Source organism: Mesoplodon mirus, assembly GCF_964341445.2.
Source record: "Mesoplodon mirus genome assembly, chromosome: 14".
NCBI classification, from domain to species: Eukaryota; Metazoa; Chordata; class Mammalia; order Artiodactyla; family Ziphiidae; genus Mesoplodon; species Mesoplodon mirus.
The window spans coordinates 9,271,716-9,286,128 of record NC_138990.1 but is presented as its reverse complement, the minus strand read 5'-3'; the positions used below and the strand labels follow the sequence as shown (position 1 = coordinate 9,286,128).

General features: G+C 40.9%; 1 protein-coding gene across 1 annotated transcript in view; it reads right to left on the bottom strand.

The window, feature by feature from the left end:
- The window catches only part of DNAH6 (dynein axonemal heavy chain 6), a 273,547-nt gene that overhangs the window by 80,591 nt on the left and 178,543 nt on the right, over window positions 1–14,413 (bottom strand). The window contains exons 50-57 of the mRNA XM_082642773.1: window positions 13,252–13,419; window positions 12,567–12,802; window positions 10,099–10,360; window positions 8,846–8,969; window positions 8,138–8,334; window positions 6,357–6,560; window positions 4,907–5,032; window positions 2,215–2,379 (exon numbers count right to left, since the gene is read on the bottom strand). Coding sequence (XP_082498899.1) covers window positions 2,215–2,379; window positions 4,907–5,032; window positions 6,357–6,560; window positions 8,138–8,334; window positions 8,846–8,969; window positions 10,099–10,360; window positions 12,567–12,802; window positions 13,252–13,419 — 1,482 coding nt within the window. The remainder of the gene's footprint in view (window positions 1–2,214; window positions 2,380–4,906; window positions 5,033–6,356; window positions 6,561–8,137; window positions 8,335–8,845; window positions 8,970–10,098; window positions 10,361–12,566; window positions 12,803–13,251; window positions 13,420–14,413) is intronic.

Sequence of the window (14,413 nt, the reverse complement as noted above, 5' to 3'; positions counted from 1 at the left end):
GGAAAGGTGAGCCAGTGAAGGGTTAGAAAGAAGCAGGGATCAAATGCTAGTTGTACCCGTAAGTGTATGTAGGATGTGGGACAAGCCAGTCCATTCTGAGCTTCAGGTCCTGATCCTTAAAAATTGGGAAAATAGGAACAATGCATAGGGTATTTGTGAGGACTAAATGTACTAATAAAAATCACTTAGTTATAGCAACTTTCACTTATTTTGTCTTTGTTAAAAAGATGATCTTATAAAGCAGAAACTAACACCATTTTAAAGCAATTATACTCCAATAAAGATGTAAAAAAAGATGATCTTATTAATAATACATAGAGCTTTACATATTTTGTCTCATCATACTATTTTTATGAAAAATTGTTACTATAATATTCTGATGTTATTGAATAAGTCAACAGCAAAAATCACAAATATAATAAGTGTTTGAATGTCATATATTTTATACACACTATTCTTTTCTTAAATTATTTATTTATTTATTTGGCTGTGTTGGGTCTTAGTTGTGGCATGTGGGATATTTGTCGCAGCATGCAGAATCTTTCATTGTGGCGCGTGGGCTCCAGAGCGTGCAGGCTCAGTAGTTGCGGTGTAGGCTTAGTTGCCCCACGGCATGTGGGATCTTAGTTCCCCGACCAGGGGTCGAACCTGCATCCCCTGCATTGGAAGGCAGATTCTTAACCACTGGACCACCAGGGAAGTCCCTATACACATTATTCTTTAAAATTTTTTTAATTTTATTGAGGTATATTTGATTTACAACGTTGTGTTAGTTTCTGCTGTACAGCAAAGTGATTCAGTTATACATATACATACTTTTAAAATATTCTTTTCCATTATGGTTTATCACAGGATATTGAATATAGTTCCCTGTGCTATACAGTAGGACCGTGCTGTTTATCTACACACATTATTCTTATTTAATCTTCATAAACAAATCCTTGACGTGGCCTTTGTCTCCACTTTATAGTTGATTGACTCGAGGATCCAAGAATGGAATAATTTACCTGCAGTCCCAGAGCTGGGGTTGGGGAGGTGTGTGATGTTCCCTCTCAAAAGTTAAATAAAGTGAGAAATCAAAGGCTGTGAGTCAGCACATGGGTCACTTTTCTCAACTCTAAAAGGGAACTTGGGATATGAGCTCTGGCAGCATCTGTGTAATTAAACTGCTTGAGGTTGACAAGGAAAACCCTGACCTAGGCTTTTAATATCAGTAGCATTTCCTTCATTTTATGCAAGAAATGTGTCAATTTTATTCAACCAGAACACATCTAGGGGAGACAGACAACTATGAGGAATTCAGTAACTAAAATGAAAGGACACTCTTTGGAATGCTGTATCCCAAGATGATTTTTAGTGGAGCATGGAGGACTGAAGGTCTGAGTGAAGTCCCTTCCCTCACTGCTTGGGCCCCATGAGAGAAGGGGAGGCCCGCGGGGCAGGGAAGACCCCGCAGAGTGAGTGGCTGTGCCTGGACCAGAGTCTGCAGTGGGCTTTGCTGGGGTAGAGCTGCCTCTCTGCGTCCCCTGCAGGAAGGGAGAAAGGGGTCCCAGCTGTCTTCATTTCTGTGACAACTGCCTTGGGCTCTGCAGCACAAGAGTAGCACTTCTTCTGGATCTTACCATGGTTCAGAGACCTGTGTATGGACGTGGGCTTCACACAGCTCCCTTCAAATAGTTTGAGAGCATGAGGAAGGGGAAAGGAGAAGATGCCTCTTCCCCAGAACTCTAAGTAGAGACACTAAACGTTAGAATCATGATTCTCCAATGTTGCTGGTCACCAGAGTTCTTAAGCAGGCTATCTGCTGGGTACCTGCACCCTTAGACACTGACAGGTACCCCCTCTCCCAGAGGCTCTCTTAGGCTCTGATTCATTTCTTAGCCACAATAAGAGGGGACAAATGGCCTTGTTCTGAGGAGAGAGAAGAATGATTAGAAGGGAGTGGTGTCCTGTGTCCCGAGGAGCGGCTGGCGACCTGGAGGAACAAGGCAGGAGCCAAAAAGGAGCACAGGGGAGTGAGACAGGGCGGGGCCTGGGGGCCAAGCGGGGAGGGATTTGAGTCCCAACCAGAAGGTGAGCAGAAGGACGACTGGAATCAGGGTCGGGACTCAGAAGAGAAGCGAGTGGAGGAGGGTGGGAGGAGGGGCGTGGCAGAGAGGAAGAGGTGGGAGACCCATCACACCATTAAAATCCTCTCAGACTGGCAGCTCGTACCTCAGGCAGGTAATGAGGGTTTGGCAATTTGGTCGTCATATAGAACCTGAAGTTTTTATCGTAATCGATGTCCGAGTCTCCAAGGCGAATGAGCACTCGTCCACCACTGATGAAAGTCTGTTTCAAAAGGACGGGTTCCAGAGCTGGATCCAGGATCTCTCTAAGCTTAAACATTAATACAAAAATATAAAAAACAAGTCATTAAATGGATGACAGCAACTTTTCCAAATTTCTTAGGCCTCAGACTGTACTCTGAACGGGCAATGTTTCTGTGATCTTATGGATATGTCTTAAACTCCTCTCACTACCTCTAACAGCGTACATTTTCCAGGGATTGTTCCATCGATACTCTAAAGAGATAAGAGCATCGGAAGGACATATATTTATTTGGACTAAACTTACACACGATTCGGCCCCAAGAGAAAGCAGCTAAGAAAGAAGAGCCCACAGGGTGATCCTTGAACAGACCCCAGACAAAGGAAGCTCTGTTCACCTTCATGGTTTTTCTAAGTCAGGAGCTGCAGTCTCCAGCTTGCAGGCCCATCTGGTCCTCTGGGGCCTGTTTTTGTATAGCTCTTGAGCTAAGAATGTTTTATACCTTTTTTAAAGGGTTGTAAAACAAAAAAACAAAGCCCCCAAACTAAACAAAACAAAGAAGAATATGTGTTCAGAGAATATTTGTACAGAGACTGAAAATCCTAAAATATCTGGCTCTTTATAGAAGTTTGTGGATCTCTATTCTACATGACAGCAATTTTTTTTCCGTCAAAGCAAATCTGATTTTTGGTAAGAACCTGGGCATGCAGACATTGCCAACAGACCCCATGACAAACATCTTTGTACAGCATGTATGTGAGGGGGGCCCGTGGCCCAGGAGCTGTCAAAATTTGTTGTAATCAATAGTTAACAAATCTATTTCATATTGTGATATGGTACCCAAGCATGCAAATTCTTAAAACAAAAGTCTATGAGATAAGGTTTCCCTTACTATCCATGATACAATTTTGTGCTTTTTAAAGTCTATTCTATGACAAATCCCATGTGGAAGAAGTAGACTAAGCTCTACCTGAGGATTACTTGGCTACGTGTTCAACACTCTGTCTCCATTTCCTCTGATAATATGTTTTCAAATATTTCTTTATTTTTGTTAACATTTAAAAATCTGTATGGCACGACAGCTACTTAAGGGGAAGATAAGATTTCTTTCTACTAAGTGAGATACTGTGATACTTTAGGCACTAAAACAGAGCTAGTTTTTCTTTTCTAGTTTCATGTTGGCTAATTTTAACAGACCAAAGTAGCGTTTGTTGTGAAGTATATGTAACCTATGTTAACTTCGTGGTCTGAAGTGTTTAGCTATCAAGCAGATTCTTTAGTAGACCAAATCTTTTGTCACTGAAGTGTTTTGGAGTATATACCTTGATGTTCACAAGGAAAATACTTGTTAAAGCAACTTTCATCTTCTGGGATCTACTTTTTAAACCTTCCATCCCCTGTAGTTATGGACTGCATGTGCCACGCCTCTAGAACTTAGTATGTTCAACTGAACCAACTTGATGGGAGTAACTATCCACAGGGCTTGTTTTCCAAAGAAAAGTAATGTTTAGAGTAGCAAAATTATAAGCCTACCTAGGCATGTTGTAAAGCCATTTGAAAAGTGACTCAGAGCAAGTTTTGTGAGTGGAAATGTAGTGCTTTTTTTTTTTTAAACATCTTTATTGGAGTATAATTGCTTTAAAATGGTATCTTAGTTTCTGCTTTATAACAAAGTGAATCAGTTATACATATACATATATCCCCATACCTCTTCCCTCTTGTGTCTCCCTCCCTCCTACCCTGCCTATCCCACCCCTCTAGGTGGTCACAAAACACCGAGCTGATCTCCCTGTGCTATGCGGCTGCTTCCCACTAGATATTATTTTACATTTGGTAGTGTATATATGTCCATGCCACTCTCTCACTTTGTCCCAGCTTACCCTTCCCCCTCCCCATATCCTCAAGTCCATTCTCTAGTAGGTCTGCATCTTTATTCCCATCTTGCCCCTAGGTTCTTCATGACCATTTTTTTTTAGATTCCATATATATGTGTTATCATACAGTATTTGTTTTTCTCTTTCTGACTTCCTTCACTCCATATGACAGACTCTAGGTCCATCCACCTCACTACAACTAACTCAATTTCATTTCTTTTTATGGCTGAGTAATATTCCATTGTATATATGTGCCACACCTTCGTTATCAATTCATCTGTTGATGGACACTTAGGTTGCTTCCTTGTCCTGGCTATTGTAAATAGAGCTGCAATGAACATTGTGGTACATGACTCTTTTTTTTTTCTTTTTTGCAGTATGTGGGCCTCTCACTGCTGTGGCCTCTCCCATTGTGGAGCACAGGCTCCGGACGCACAGGCTCAGTGGCCACGGCTCACAGGCCCAGGCGCTCCACGGCATGTGGGATCTTCCCGGACCGGGGCATGAACCCATGTCCCCTGTATCGGCAGGTGGACTCTCAACCACTGCACCACGAGGGAAGTCTGAGAGTGTATTGTTTAAGGAGAAAAGCAATTGGTTTGACCAGCTAGAAAAGTGCGCTGACGGGGGTCTTTAGTGTGAGGCAGACACAGCCTGTATAGGATTCCAGATGTGATCTGAAGGTTGGAAACTAACTAAGAAAAGAAAAGTAAAAAGCAAACCTCTTCCAGTAAGATGGGTAAACCAAGTCGGATTGAATTTTCAAGTGTGCGTAAGAAATTACTATCCGTGAGTTTAATGACCTTTAAACCATTTTTGCTTTCTTTGTTTCTTATCCAACGGTTTGCCTGTATGAGAAAACACAAAGCAGGACATTTACTTTTGAGTCTGTAAAAAGGTGGAAGTTTTTAAAGTTTAGAAATTTTGTTCAATCTAGAAACAAGTTTGAAAGATAAGAAAAAGATAAAAAATATACCACTCCCAATGCAAATAAAAATACCTTTTAAATCTAATGTTTGGGATTCTTGCTTTTGTTCAAATTTGGGGCAAATGAAGAAAAGACCCATCTAGGAAAAAAGCTCATGCTTAAGGTGTTCAAGCTTGTCTCCCTTGTTTTCAAATGGATTCCTTTTTCTAAACCCCATTTAGAACAATTGATCCATGGACTTAAGTTCAGATAATGGGATTCTGTAAATTCCAGGCAGGCTTGCCCTAAAATTCATCACACCCTGACTTCTTTCTCATTCCTTAGACCTCTTAGGGACAAAGAACAAGGACAGGAATGAATTTCTGCTCCCAAAGAAAACAAATAGTCAACCCCCTAAACAAACCCAATCAATATCAAGTGTGCAGACCCCTGCGTTCATGGCAGCACTTCTGACAATAGCCAAGGCATGGAAACAACCTAAATGTCCATCGACAGATGAATGGATAAAGAAGATGTGGTACATGTATATGATGGAATATTACTCAGCCACAAAAAAGAACAAAATAATGCCATTTGAAGCAACATGTATGGACATAGAGATGATCATACTAAGTGAATAAGTCAGAAAGAGAAAGACAAATACTATATGATATCACTTATATGTGGAATATAAAATATGACACAAATGAACTTATCTATGAAACAGAAACAGACTTGTGGTTGCCAAGGGGGAGAAGAGATGGGGGAAGGAGGGATTGGGAGTTTGGGATTAGCAGATGCAAACTATTATATATAGAATGGATAAACAACAAGGTCCTACTGTATAGCACAGGGAACTATATTCAATATCCTGTGATAAACCATATATATCTATATAGATATAGATATAGATATAGATATATAGATATATAGATAGATACACACACACACATACACCCACACATATATATGGATAACTGAATCACTTTGCTGTACAGCAGAAATTAACACAACATTGTAAATCAACTACACTTCAATAAAAAAAATTTTAAAAAATCAAGTGTTTAGAGCACTTGGACTCTTCCTTTTTTACTTTCTGCCTCCACAAAATGAGGGACGTGGACTAGAAGACATCTCAACTCCTTTCTAGGTCTAAATCTCCAAGATTCTTACAAGTACGTTAAAGTCCACTTTTAGAACTTGTAATAGTGCAATATTAAGCAGAGTTAATAGGCTGCTCTTTATCTGCAGTGCTGGTTACACACCTGATCTTGGGGATCAATCATCAAAGGCCACCGTCTCCCTTGAGTGACCAGAATGCCATTTTCCATTGATATCAGGTCACGGGGCAGCCCATCTGTGTTCCACTGCTGTATTTCGTAGGGATCGCCAAGAGTGTTAATGAGACTGAAGGCAGGATTGATTGGGATCTCTAGAGACTGACAGTCCTGGATCCAACACTCTATAAGCTGTAGAAGGAGAAAAGTTGGTATAGAGTCAGGAATACTCAGTAAATGAAGATACACACAACAAGTCCTACTTAGGCAGGAGATAGATGGGTCCCGGGGGCAAACGGTTTGAGTTTGTTCCTGTGGACCGATACGCTCAGATGGGAATGACAGGACAATTGAGAGAGGAGGCTGGGCCCTGCCCAGATAGAAGATACATATTCCTCATTCTTGAAGTCAGGAGACCTCCCCGACTACACATGCACAGAAAGGCTCCTTGGAGGTCAAAGGGGGAGTGAGGTCAACTAATGCTCACTTACCCATAGGCCTCTTTGGTAGAATTCATCTTGGCTAAGAGATGTGGACACACACATGGGAAATCCTGAGCTATACCAAATACATACTTTGAACCAGGCAAATCAAAATGATTGGCCAAAGGAAACCCGGAAAAAATGCCCCATAAAAGTGATTCAAACTGCCATGAGGGTGCGACTCTCTCTGAGCCTGCCCGTGTGTCTATCCACATGTACTGTACTCTTTTTTCCTCATAATAAATACTTTACTTGTTTCACTACTTTCTGTTTTTGTGGGAATTCTTTTTCTGCAAAGCCATAGGGCCAGGGCCTTGTCACTGGCCACTGGTCTAGGGCAAGGACTCAGCGCTCTCCCCACCGCGACCCAACCTCAATCGCTGGCCAGGAACGGAAACCCTGCTTCAAGCCGCTGCAGGCCGAGGCCACCTGAGATCACTACCAGACTCCACAGGCATCCTGGCATCAGAGCACAGGACACAAGAATTGGACTAATAAGAGACCTGGGGGCTAGAACTACACTGTTCACCAGCTGTGGCTTTGGGCATGTCACACGCCCTGTCTGGACCTCAGTTTTCTTGTGTAGAAATGAAAGGGGTTGTCACAGTAGTCTACACCCACGGGTGTAGGTGGGAGAGTCTGGGAGCACATGGAGAAGTTGGGAGTTATCACAATGACCTTGGGTGCTACTGGCAATTAGTAGGTGGGGCAGAGGGGTGTTACCATGTCACCTCCTTCAACGAGTGGCACAGTCATGCACACTAGGGACCTGTCTGTCCCCTAAGAGCACCCCTGGCCCCACTGCCCACTTGGTGTCAGATGATCCCTGAGCTCCTACAGAATCTATACGAGTCCTATACCAACCAGGTTTTATAACTCAAGGACAGGGCAAAACATTTTTAGGAAGGCATTTCATAAAAGTGGTTTGCAAATATCTCCAAATAATTCAGTTTCCTTCTCTTTCCCATCGTTGAGCCCTTTGTAGCAGGCCCTCACCAATTCAGAGCACTTCATCCTGGTTCAATCCTAAGTCGGGAAGACTCCCTGTCTCTTTTTCTTCCCCAGGTCCCTGTGTAAGCAAGCAAGGAGTAACTTTCTAAGGCGGGAGAGGAAAAGGGGGACTGTGTTAAGGAAAGCCTAGGGGTAACCATCACTGACTTGGGGGCAGTGGAATGAATACCTAAGGTTCATGGAGAACCTCCCTCTAAACTTGGAAAAATGACACCCCCCCCGCCTCCCTGTTTCAGCTGCTTCTCACCCCTCCTCACAGAAAGCACGTTTACCCACCGATTGCCTGTACTGGGCTGTGAAGGCCCCATAATAGGCCACACAAGCTGCTGCTATGAACACATTCCCGATGATATTCGATATCTCCTCGTTGAATTTCTGGATACTTTCTTCCCATCGGATTTGCTCGTCTCCTAATGCAGCCGTCAGCTTTCCAGCACGTACCAGACGTGCTGTGGTCAGGGCCATTGTCTTTGCTAGAAAATTTAAAGAAAACCAGGTTATGTTGTTCAATATTTGCCTACAGTAAAAGAAGTTTATTCACCTGCTTCTGCTTATAGTGGAATGAGCATTACTTAGCTAATGATGTCAATACATCTCTGGGAAACCTGGCACCAATTCAGCACTAGTACCCATTTCAGAGCCAAGTCCAAGTTTGCCTCTTCCATGCTGAGAGTTCCTTTTTTATACTCCTTTACTCTGGCTGAAGATAGCACTCTCTTCCTGCCCCTGTGGTATTTATTCTCTGGATCAAATTCATGTGCTGCTCTGTGTTATAATGTAACATCCCCCCCCCAAAGGCTTATTCAGATGTAGGAGTTGAACACATACAATATACTAATGTTATACTAGAAGGTTAAGGCCATCCAGCTAATGCAAATATGCCCTACATACTGGATGGAGGCTGAGACCTGACTGCCAGAAAACTCTTTTTCCTTTTGAAAATTAGGCATTTCCTGACCAGCATAAATTTTATGAGTTACTTACCCAGACTTTCTTTCTCATTCACGCTTTTGTCATATTCATGTTGTAAGGCCTGTATTTGATCTTCCACTTTTTTTAGTATTGCTTGCTTTTCTCTCAGAGTAGCCATTGTAATATCAAGTTCAGCCTAATAAAATCAAGTAAATCAGAACAGGCCCCCAAAGAAGGTCAAATTTTCCCATTTATAATAGGTTATTTAAAAAAATAGGATTTATGTTTTCTTTCTCTTAAAAGTTTGTCCTAAAAGATGGTGATATGATATACAAAGTTAAAACAAATATGAGAGAATAAAATATAAAAGCAGAACCAGAACAAAACAAACAAAAACAAAGCCCAACAGAATAAATCATAGAAGAATTAGATAAACAGATGTACCAAGCATTTGAGGATGAATTAGTTACTAAAATGGACTATTAACTTTAAGTGATAAAACAAATGAAATACTCATGCAATAGTGAAAACTATCTTTCCTAACTAGTTCTCTAGAGCAGGGGTCTGCAACTATGACCTGCAGGCCAAATCTAGCCCACTGCCTGTTTTTGGGTGGCTTGTGAGCTGAGAATGGTTTTACAGTTTTAAATGGTTGGGGGAAAAATCAAAAGAAGAATAATATTTCGTAACACATGATAATTGCATGAAATTTGGCTTCCAATGACCATAAATAAAGTCATATTGGAACACAGCCCCAATTAACTCGTGTCTGAATTGTTGATGGCTCTTTTGGTGCTGCAACAGCAGAGCTGGGTAATCGCAACAGAGACCATATAGCCGGCAAAGCTGAAAATATTTACTGTGTGGATTTTTACAGAAAAAGTTTGCCAACCCCTGCTCTATAGCTGTGGTTCTTTTGGTAACCTGTTCCACTAAATGATCATTCTTTGTTCTGCTTGGGGCCTCACATCCAATTGTGGGTTAAGCTGGTTTTTAGAACCTCATCAAGTGTGGGAGTATTTAGCGAATAGAAACATAAGAGTATCAGATGCTAGAGCTAAAATAAAGTAAAAAATTACCATAGGCCTGACGATATGAATATACTAAGGACTTATTTTCCTTTTATGCTGGAAAAGGGCTGATTTCAGAGGTCATTTCTGAAAAAAACAATCTTTGCTAGCTATTTTTTTAAAACAAAAACTAATTTTCAAGAGCATGATTACTATCTATATTGTGTAGGGTCTCAGCGGCACCACAAAGGGAGCTTGAATGATTGATGATCATGGTCTTTGATTCTACAAAATATCACAACACAGATGATGTACCTGTGCAGTGCGGAGTTTCTGTCTCTTTGGTTCGACTTCTTTGACTACGCGAGAGTACAAATCCATTGCTCTGACCCACATGCACATGGATTTACATGCTTTGGATACTTTCTCTACTTTTTCAGGCACGAAATCAGGATTATTAATATACTTTTGAAGCTTTGCCAGGATTTGAGGCTTAACGTTTTCCTTATCATATTCTAAAAGCCTTCTCAGGAAGTTAGAGTCACCAAGAAGTTGCTTTGCCGTTGGCCAATCAGGCCTGAAAATAACACATGATAAGTTAATAGCATTGTAATGAGGGAATGTAAGAACCAAAGAAATGTATTCCTTTGAGGACATTAAGATATTATCCCATAGATTAAAAAAAAATCAGGAACTTCTCTGGTGGCACATTGGTTAAGAATCTGCCTGCCAATGCAGGGGACACGGGTTCGAGCCCTGGTTCGGGAAGATCCCACATGCTGTAGAGCAACTAAGCCCGTGTGCCACAACTGCTGAGTCTGCGCTCTAGAGCCCGTGAGCCACAGCTACTGAGCCCACGTGCCACAGCTACTGAAGACCGTGCACCTAGAACCAGTGTTCTGCAACAAGAGAAGCCACCGCAGTGAGAAGCCCGTGCGGGGGCTCGCCGCAACTAGAGAAAAGACTGCTTGCAGCAACGAAGACCCAACGTGGCCAAAAATTAAAAAAAAAAAAAAAAGAAAATATATCACTTAGGCATGATTAGATGGAATTCAGACAGAGTTATGTCAGTTGTTTATGTTATTAGTCATGTAACGTTTAACTTGCTCTGAGTTTTCCTATTATAAAGCAAATATAACACAATTTACTGAAAGCATTTTACTAGGCTTTAAGAGCACCACGAGCTGCTACTTTTGTTTTCTAGGCATATATTTATGCAATTTTACTTTCATAGTGTGTATAGTTTGTTTTTTAAAAAATACTTACAATGGTGTTTCTGCAAATGCTCTTATTTACTGGTTGAGCTACAGTTGTAAAAATTTATTTTGTTTGCATCTAACTAACTTTCAAAATTTGTAGAATGACATTTATATTAGTTACCCCCTCAAAATGAGGTTTGTTTTACTGCTACCATTACTATTATTAGTTCCAAGCAAGACAGAAAATTGAAGTTAATGTAAAGAAGTTACAAAGATGTGGTTTTAATGTTGTCCAATTATGTGTTACTTATAATAATTTTTAAAAGTACTATTAAAGTACCGGTCCAGTTAAAAAAAAAAAGATATTATCCCACAGATGGCTTCTAGACTTATCGTGGTCATTGTTTAACAATGTGTGCAAATGTCAAATCGCTATGTAGCACACCCAAAACTAACATAATATTGTATGACAACTATATCTCTATAAAAATAAATTAATTAAAAATGTTATCCCCCAAAGTGGGTAGTTTTAATCTCAATACTATAATCCCAGTAATTGGTAGTTATGTGCACCGCCATTCACAGGGGACAAGTAGTTGGATGACTAATGTTCCATACAACACAGTTTTGGTAGAGGAACAATTATAAAATCATAGAGTCATAGAAATGTAAGGCATTATAGGAATCATAGTTTTATTGCAAAAATGGCCCAGGCACTCACATTTTAATCTCCTTTGCTTGGTTTAGATCCTAAAATCTCTTGCCAGGACACTACAATCACCTTTGAACTGGTTTTGTCTCTCAGTCAGACCCACTCTTTGTGAACTTTGGCCAGGTTGGTCTTTCTCACGTGAAAATCTGATTATGTCAACAATGTTCAATGGTTCTCAGTCCCCTGTGGCCAGGGCTCTCTATCTGTGCTCTGAAGAGCCCCCAGGTCCCACCGAGGTGCTGGCCAGAGGGTTAGTAGGGAGGCCTGGTGGGGGAATGCTCTGGGCCTTCTACCTTCACTTTGATCACTTTTACTTGGAAAGGCTTCTTATAACACAATTTTTATTGAAGAAAAGTTTATATTACTAAAGAAAGTTTGAAAACTGCATATCTCCTAGGTGAAACCTGAACTACTTAGCACAGCATACAAGACCGTTCATGATTCAATCACTGCCCTCCTGCCCAGTGCCACCCAACCCATGAGCATCAAAGATCCCTGAGCTCTCCCCATGGTCCACTCTCCATCTGAGCATCGTCTCCCAGAAAACCTGCTCACACCTCCGCAGGGGGATTTAGGCACTCTTTTCTTGGCACTCCTAATACTATGCAACTCTCACATGTCTTGAAATTATTATTTTTCATGCCTCTCTCCCTACTAGACTGTAAGTGCCTTGTACGGAAGAATTTTATATTTTCCATCATCTAGTGCAAAGTAGATGTTCAAGAAAATGCTTGTGGAATCAAGTTGTTGAATGACAGACCGAACTGATGAGAGGGTGGAGAATAGAATTAAAACATGTAAATGAAAATGGAGAAAAATAGTAAAGAAATTCCACCAGGTATTTTGGTAATGGTTGCTTGTGAAGTACTCACTTGGCATTCAAGAGAATAGAGATGGCTTCCATCACAGTCATGACCATATCTGGGGGCTTTGTGAAAACTCTGATTTCAGATATATCCGCTTTATCTAAGGAATCCAGTGCTTTGTTAGCAGCTTCGAGTGCAGGAAGAGCTTCTTCAAGATCTCTTTGAGCATCGTCAGCTATGGCTTGGGTTTCTTCGGCTTTCACTTTTGCTATCGCTTCATCTTCTCGCACAATGCTTCGGACCTAACCATTGAAACACGACTGCTTAAGTGGTCTCAGTATTTGAATTTCAATGTTTTAAAGCAAAGCCAATCATAGTGAGTCACATTTGCCCCTTTGGATTAGATCAATGATGAAAGAAGTTTGGCTCTACTGCATTTTATGCTCTCCTTTGTCCGTCTCATGCCATGTTGATAATAATGGAGACAAAGTTATTAGAACAAACAGTTCCTTCTTAGAAGAAGATTCGCTGCTTTATATTTGCAGCTGGTACTATTCTCACAACTCTCTCTGTCCCACTCATTGGGTTCACTCATTCTCAGGGAGAAAGCCAGGCTTAAAAGCATGGCTAAATTGACCTATCACTTAATTATTTTAATAGCATATTTAAAAATCCAATCATTTGTCATTGTATATAAGGGATCAGTTGGTGGTCAAAGCCTTCTCACCCACTATTGGGTGATGCTGCATACCTGATCAGCATTTTCTTGATCCACTGCCAGTTTGTCCATCAGGGCTTCAACATCTTGTGATTTTGTTAAAAGGACAGGTTCTAAAGCTGAAAGATCTAATTTCATTTTATCGACTAGTACATTTGTTTCTAACAGCTTGGTGAGACCATTCTTTACCCGTTCACGTGCCTAGATGACAAGGAAAATATCTATTATGATGAGTATTATAAGTTTACTGGCATCTCTTACTCATGTACTAGAATTTCACATCTGCAGAATTGGTGAATCAGTTTGTAATACTTAACACTGTGAATGTACAGAAAGCTTCAGGTAACAGAACTGTAGGAAATGGCCCTGATATTCACCACAGTGGGTTTGGATCCATGCCCCCTGGCCACAGGAGTAGGACGTCACTGAAGGCCCACACTGTATTACTCTTATTCCCTGTGGTAGCTTGGTAGCATGTTGAATGAATGAGGGACGAGTTCAAATAGAAACTCCTGGAGGTCACAGCTCTGGGAGCTTGTTTCCTCAGGGTGGACCAGCAGGGCTGAGATGCCCTGGAGATAGTGTCCTGGGTACTTAGCCCTAGTTGCTGATCTGAACCTTACTCCCCGGTGGTAGGAAATTCTTGACTAGGATCAAAGGAGTGGTATCTGGTAAAGAAGGCACCTCGGAATAACTGTTTTTTGAGGGTGAGACAGAAAACGTGGTTCAAATTGTCATGTTTCAAAAATATGTGTCACGTTATTTTACTAGGCATACATTTACCAGGTAAAAATCCTCTGAAAAACATTTAAAATATCTAATTGGTAAATGCTTCCATTTTTACTGCTTAAAATGTTGAAAATTTTAGATCATGTTAATAGCCTGATGATGATGATGATAGTAGCCACTATTTTCTGGGCACCTCATAAGTTTTAGGTCATATTCCAAGCACTTCACAAATCGTATCTTATTTAAATTCTACAACAATCCAAGGGGTAGATACATATTTTTTTAAAACCTTATTTTCTACTAAGATTGGAACAGTTACAAAACATGCTCAAGGTTGTACAGGAAGAAAGAGGTAGAGCAGAAGTGCTATCTGGTCTGCCTGACACCGAAGTTCTTGCTCTTAATGGGAACCACTGACATGTTAGACCACCAAACCCCATCTCTATTATTTAACAAAAAGGTCTCC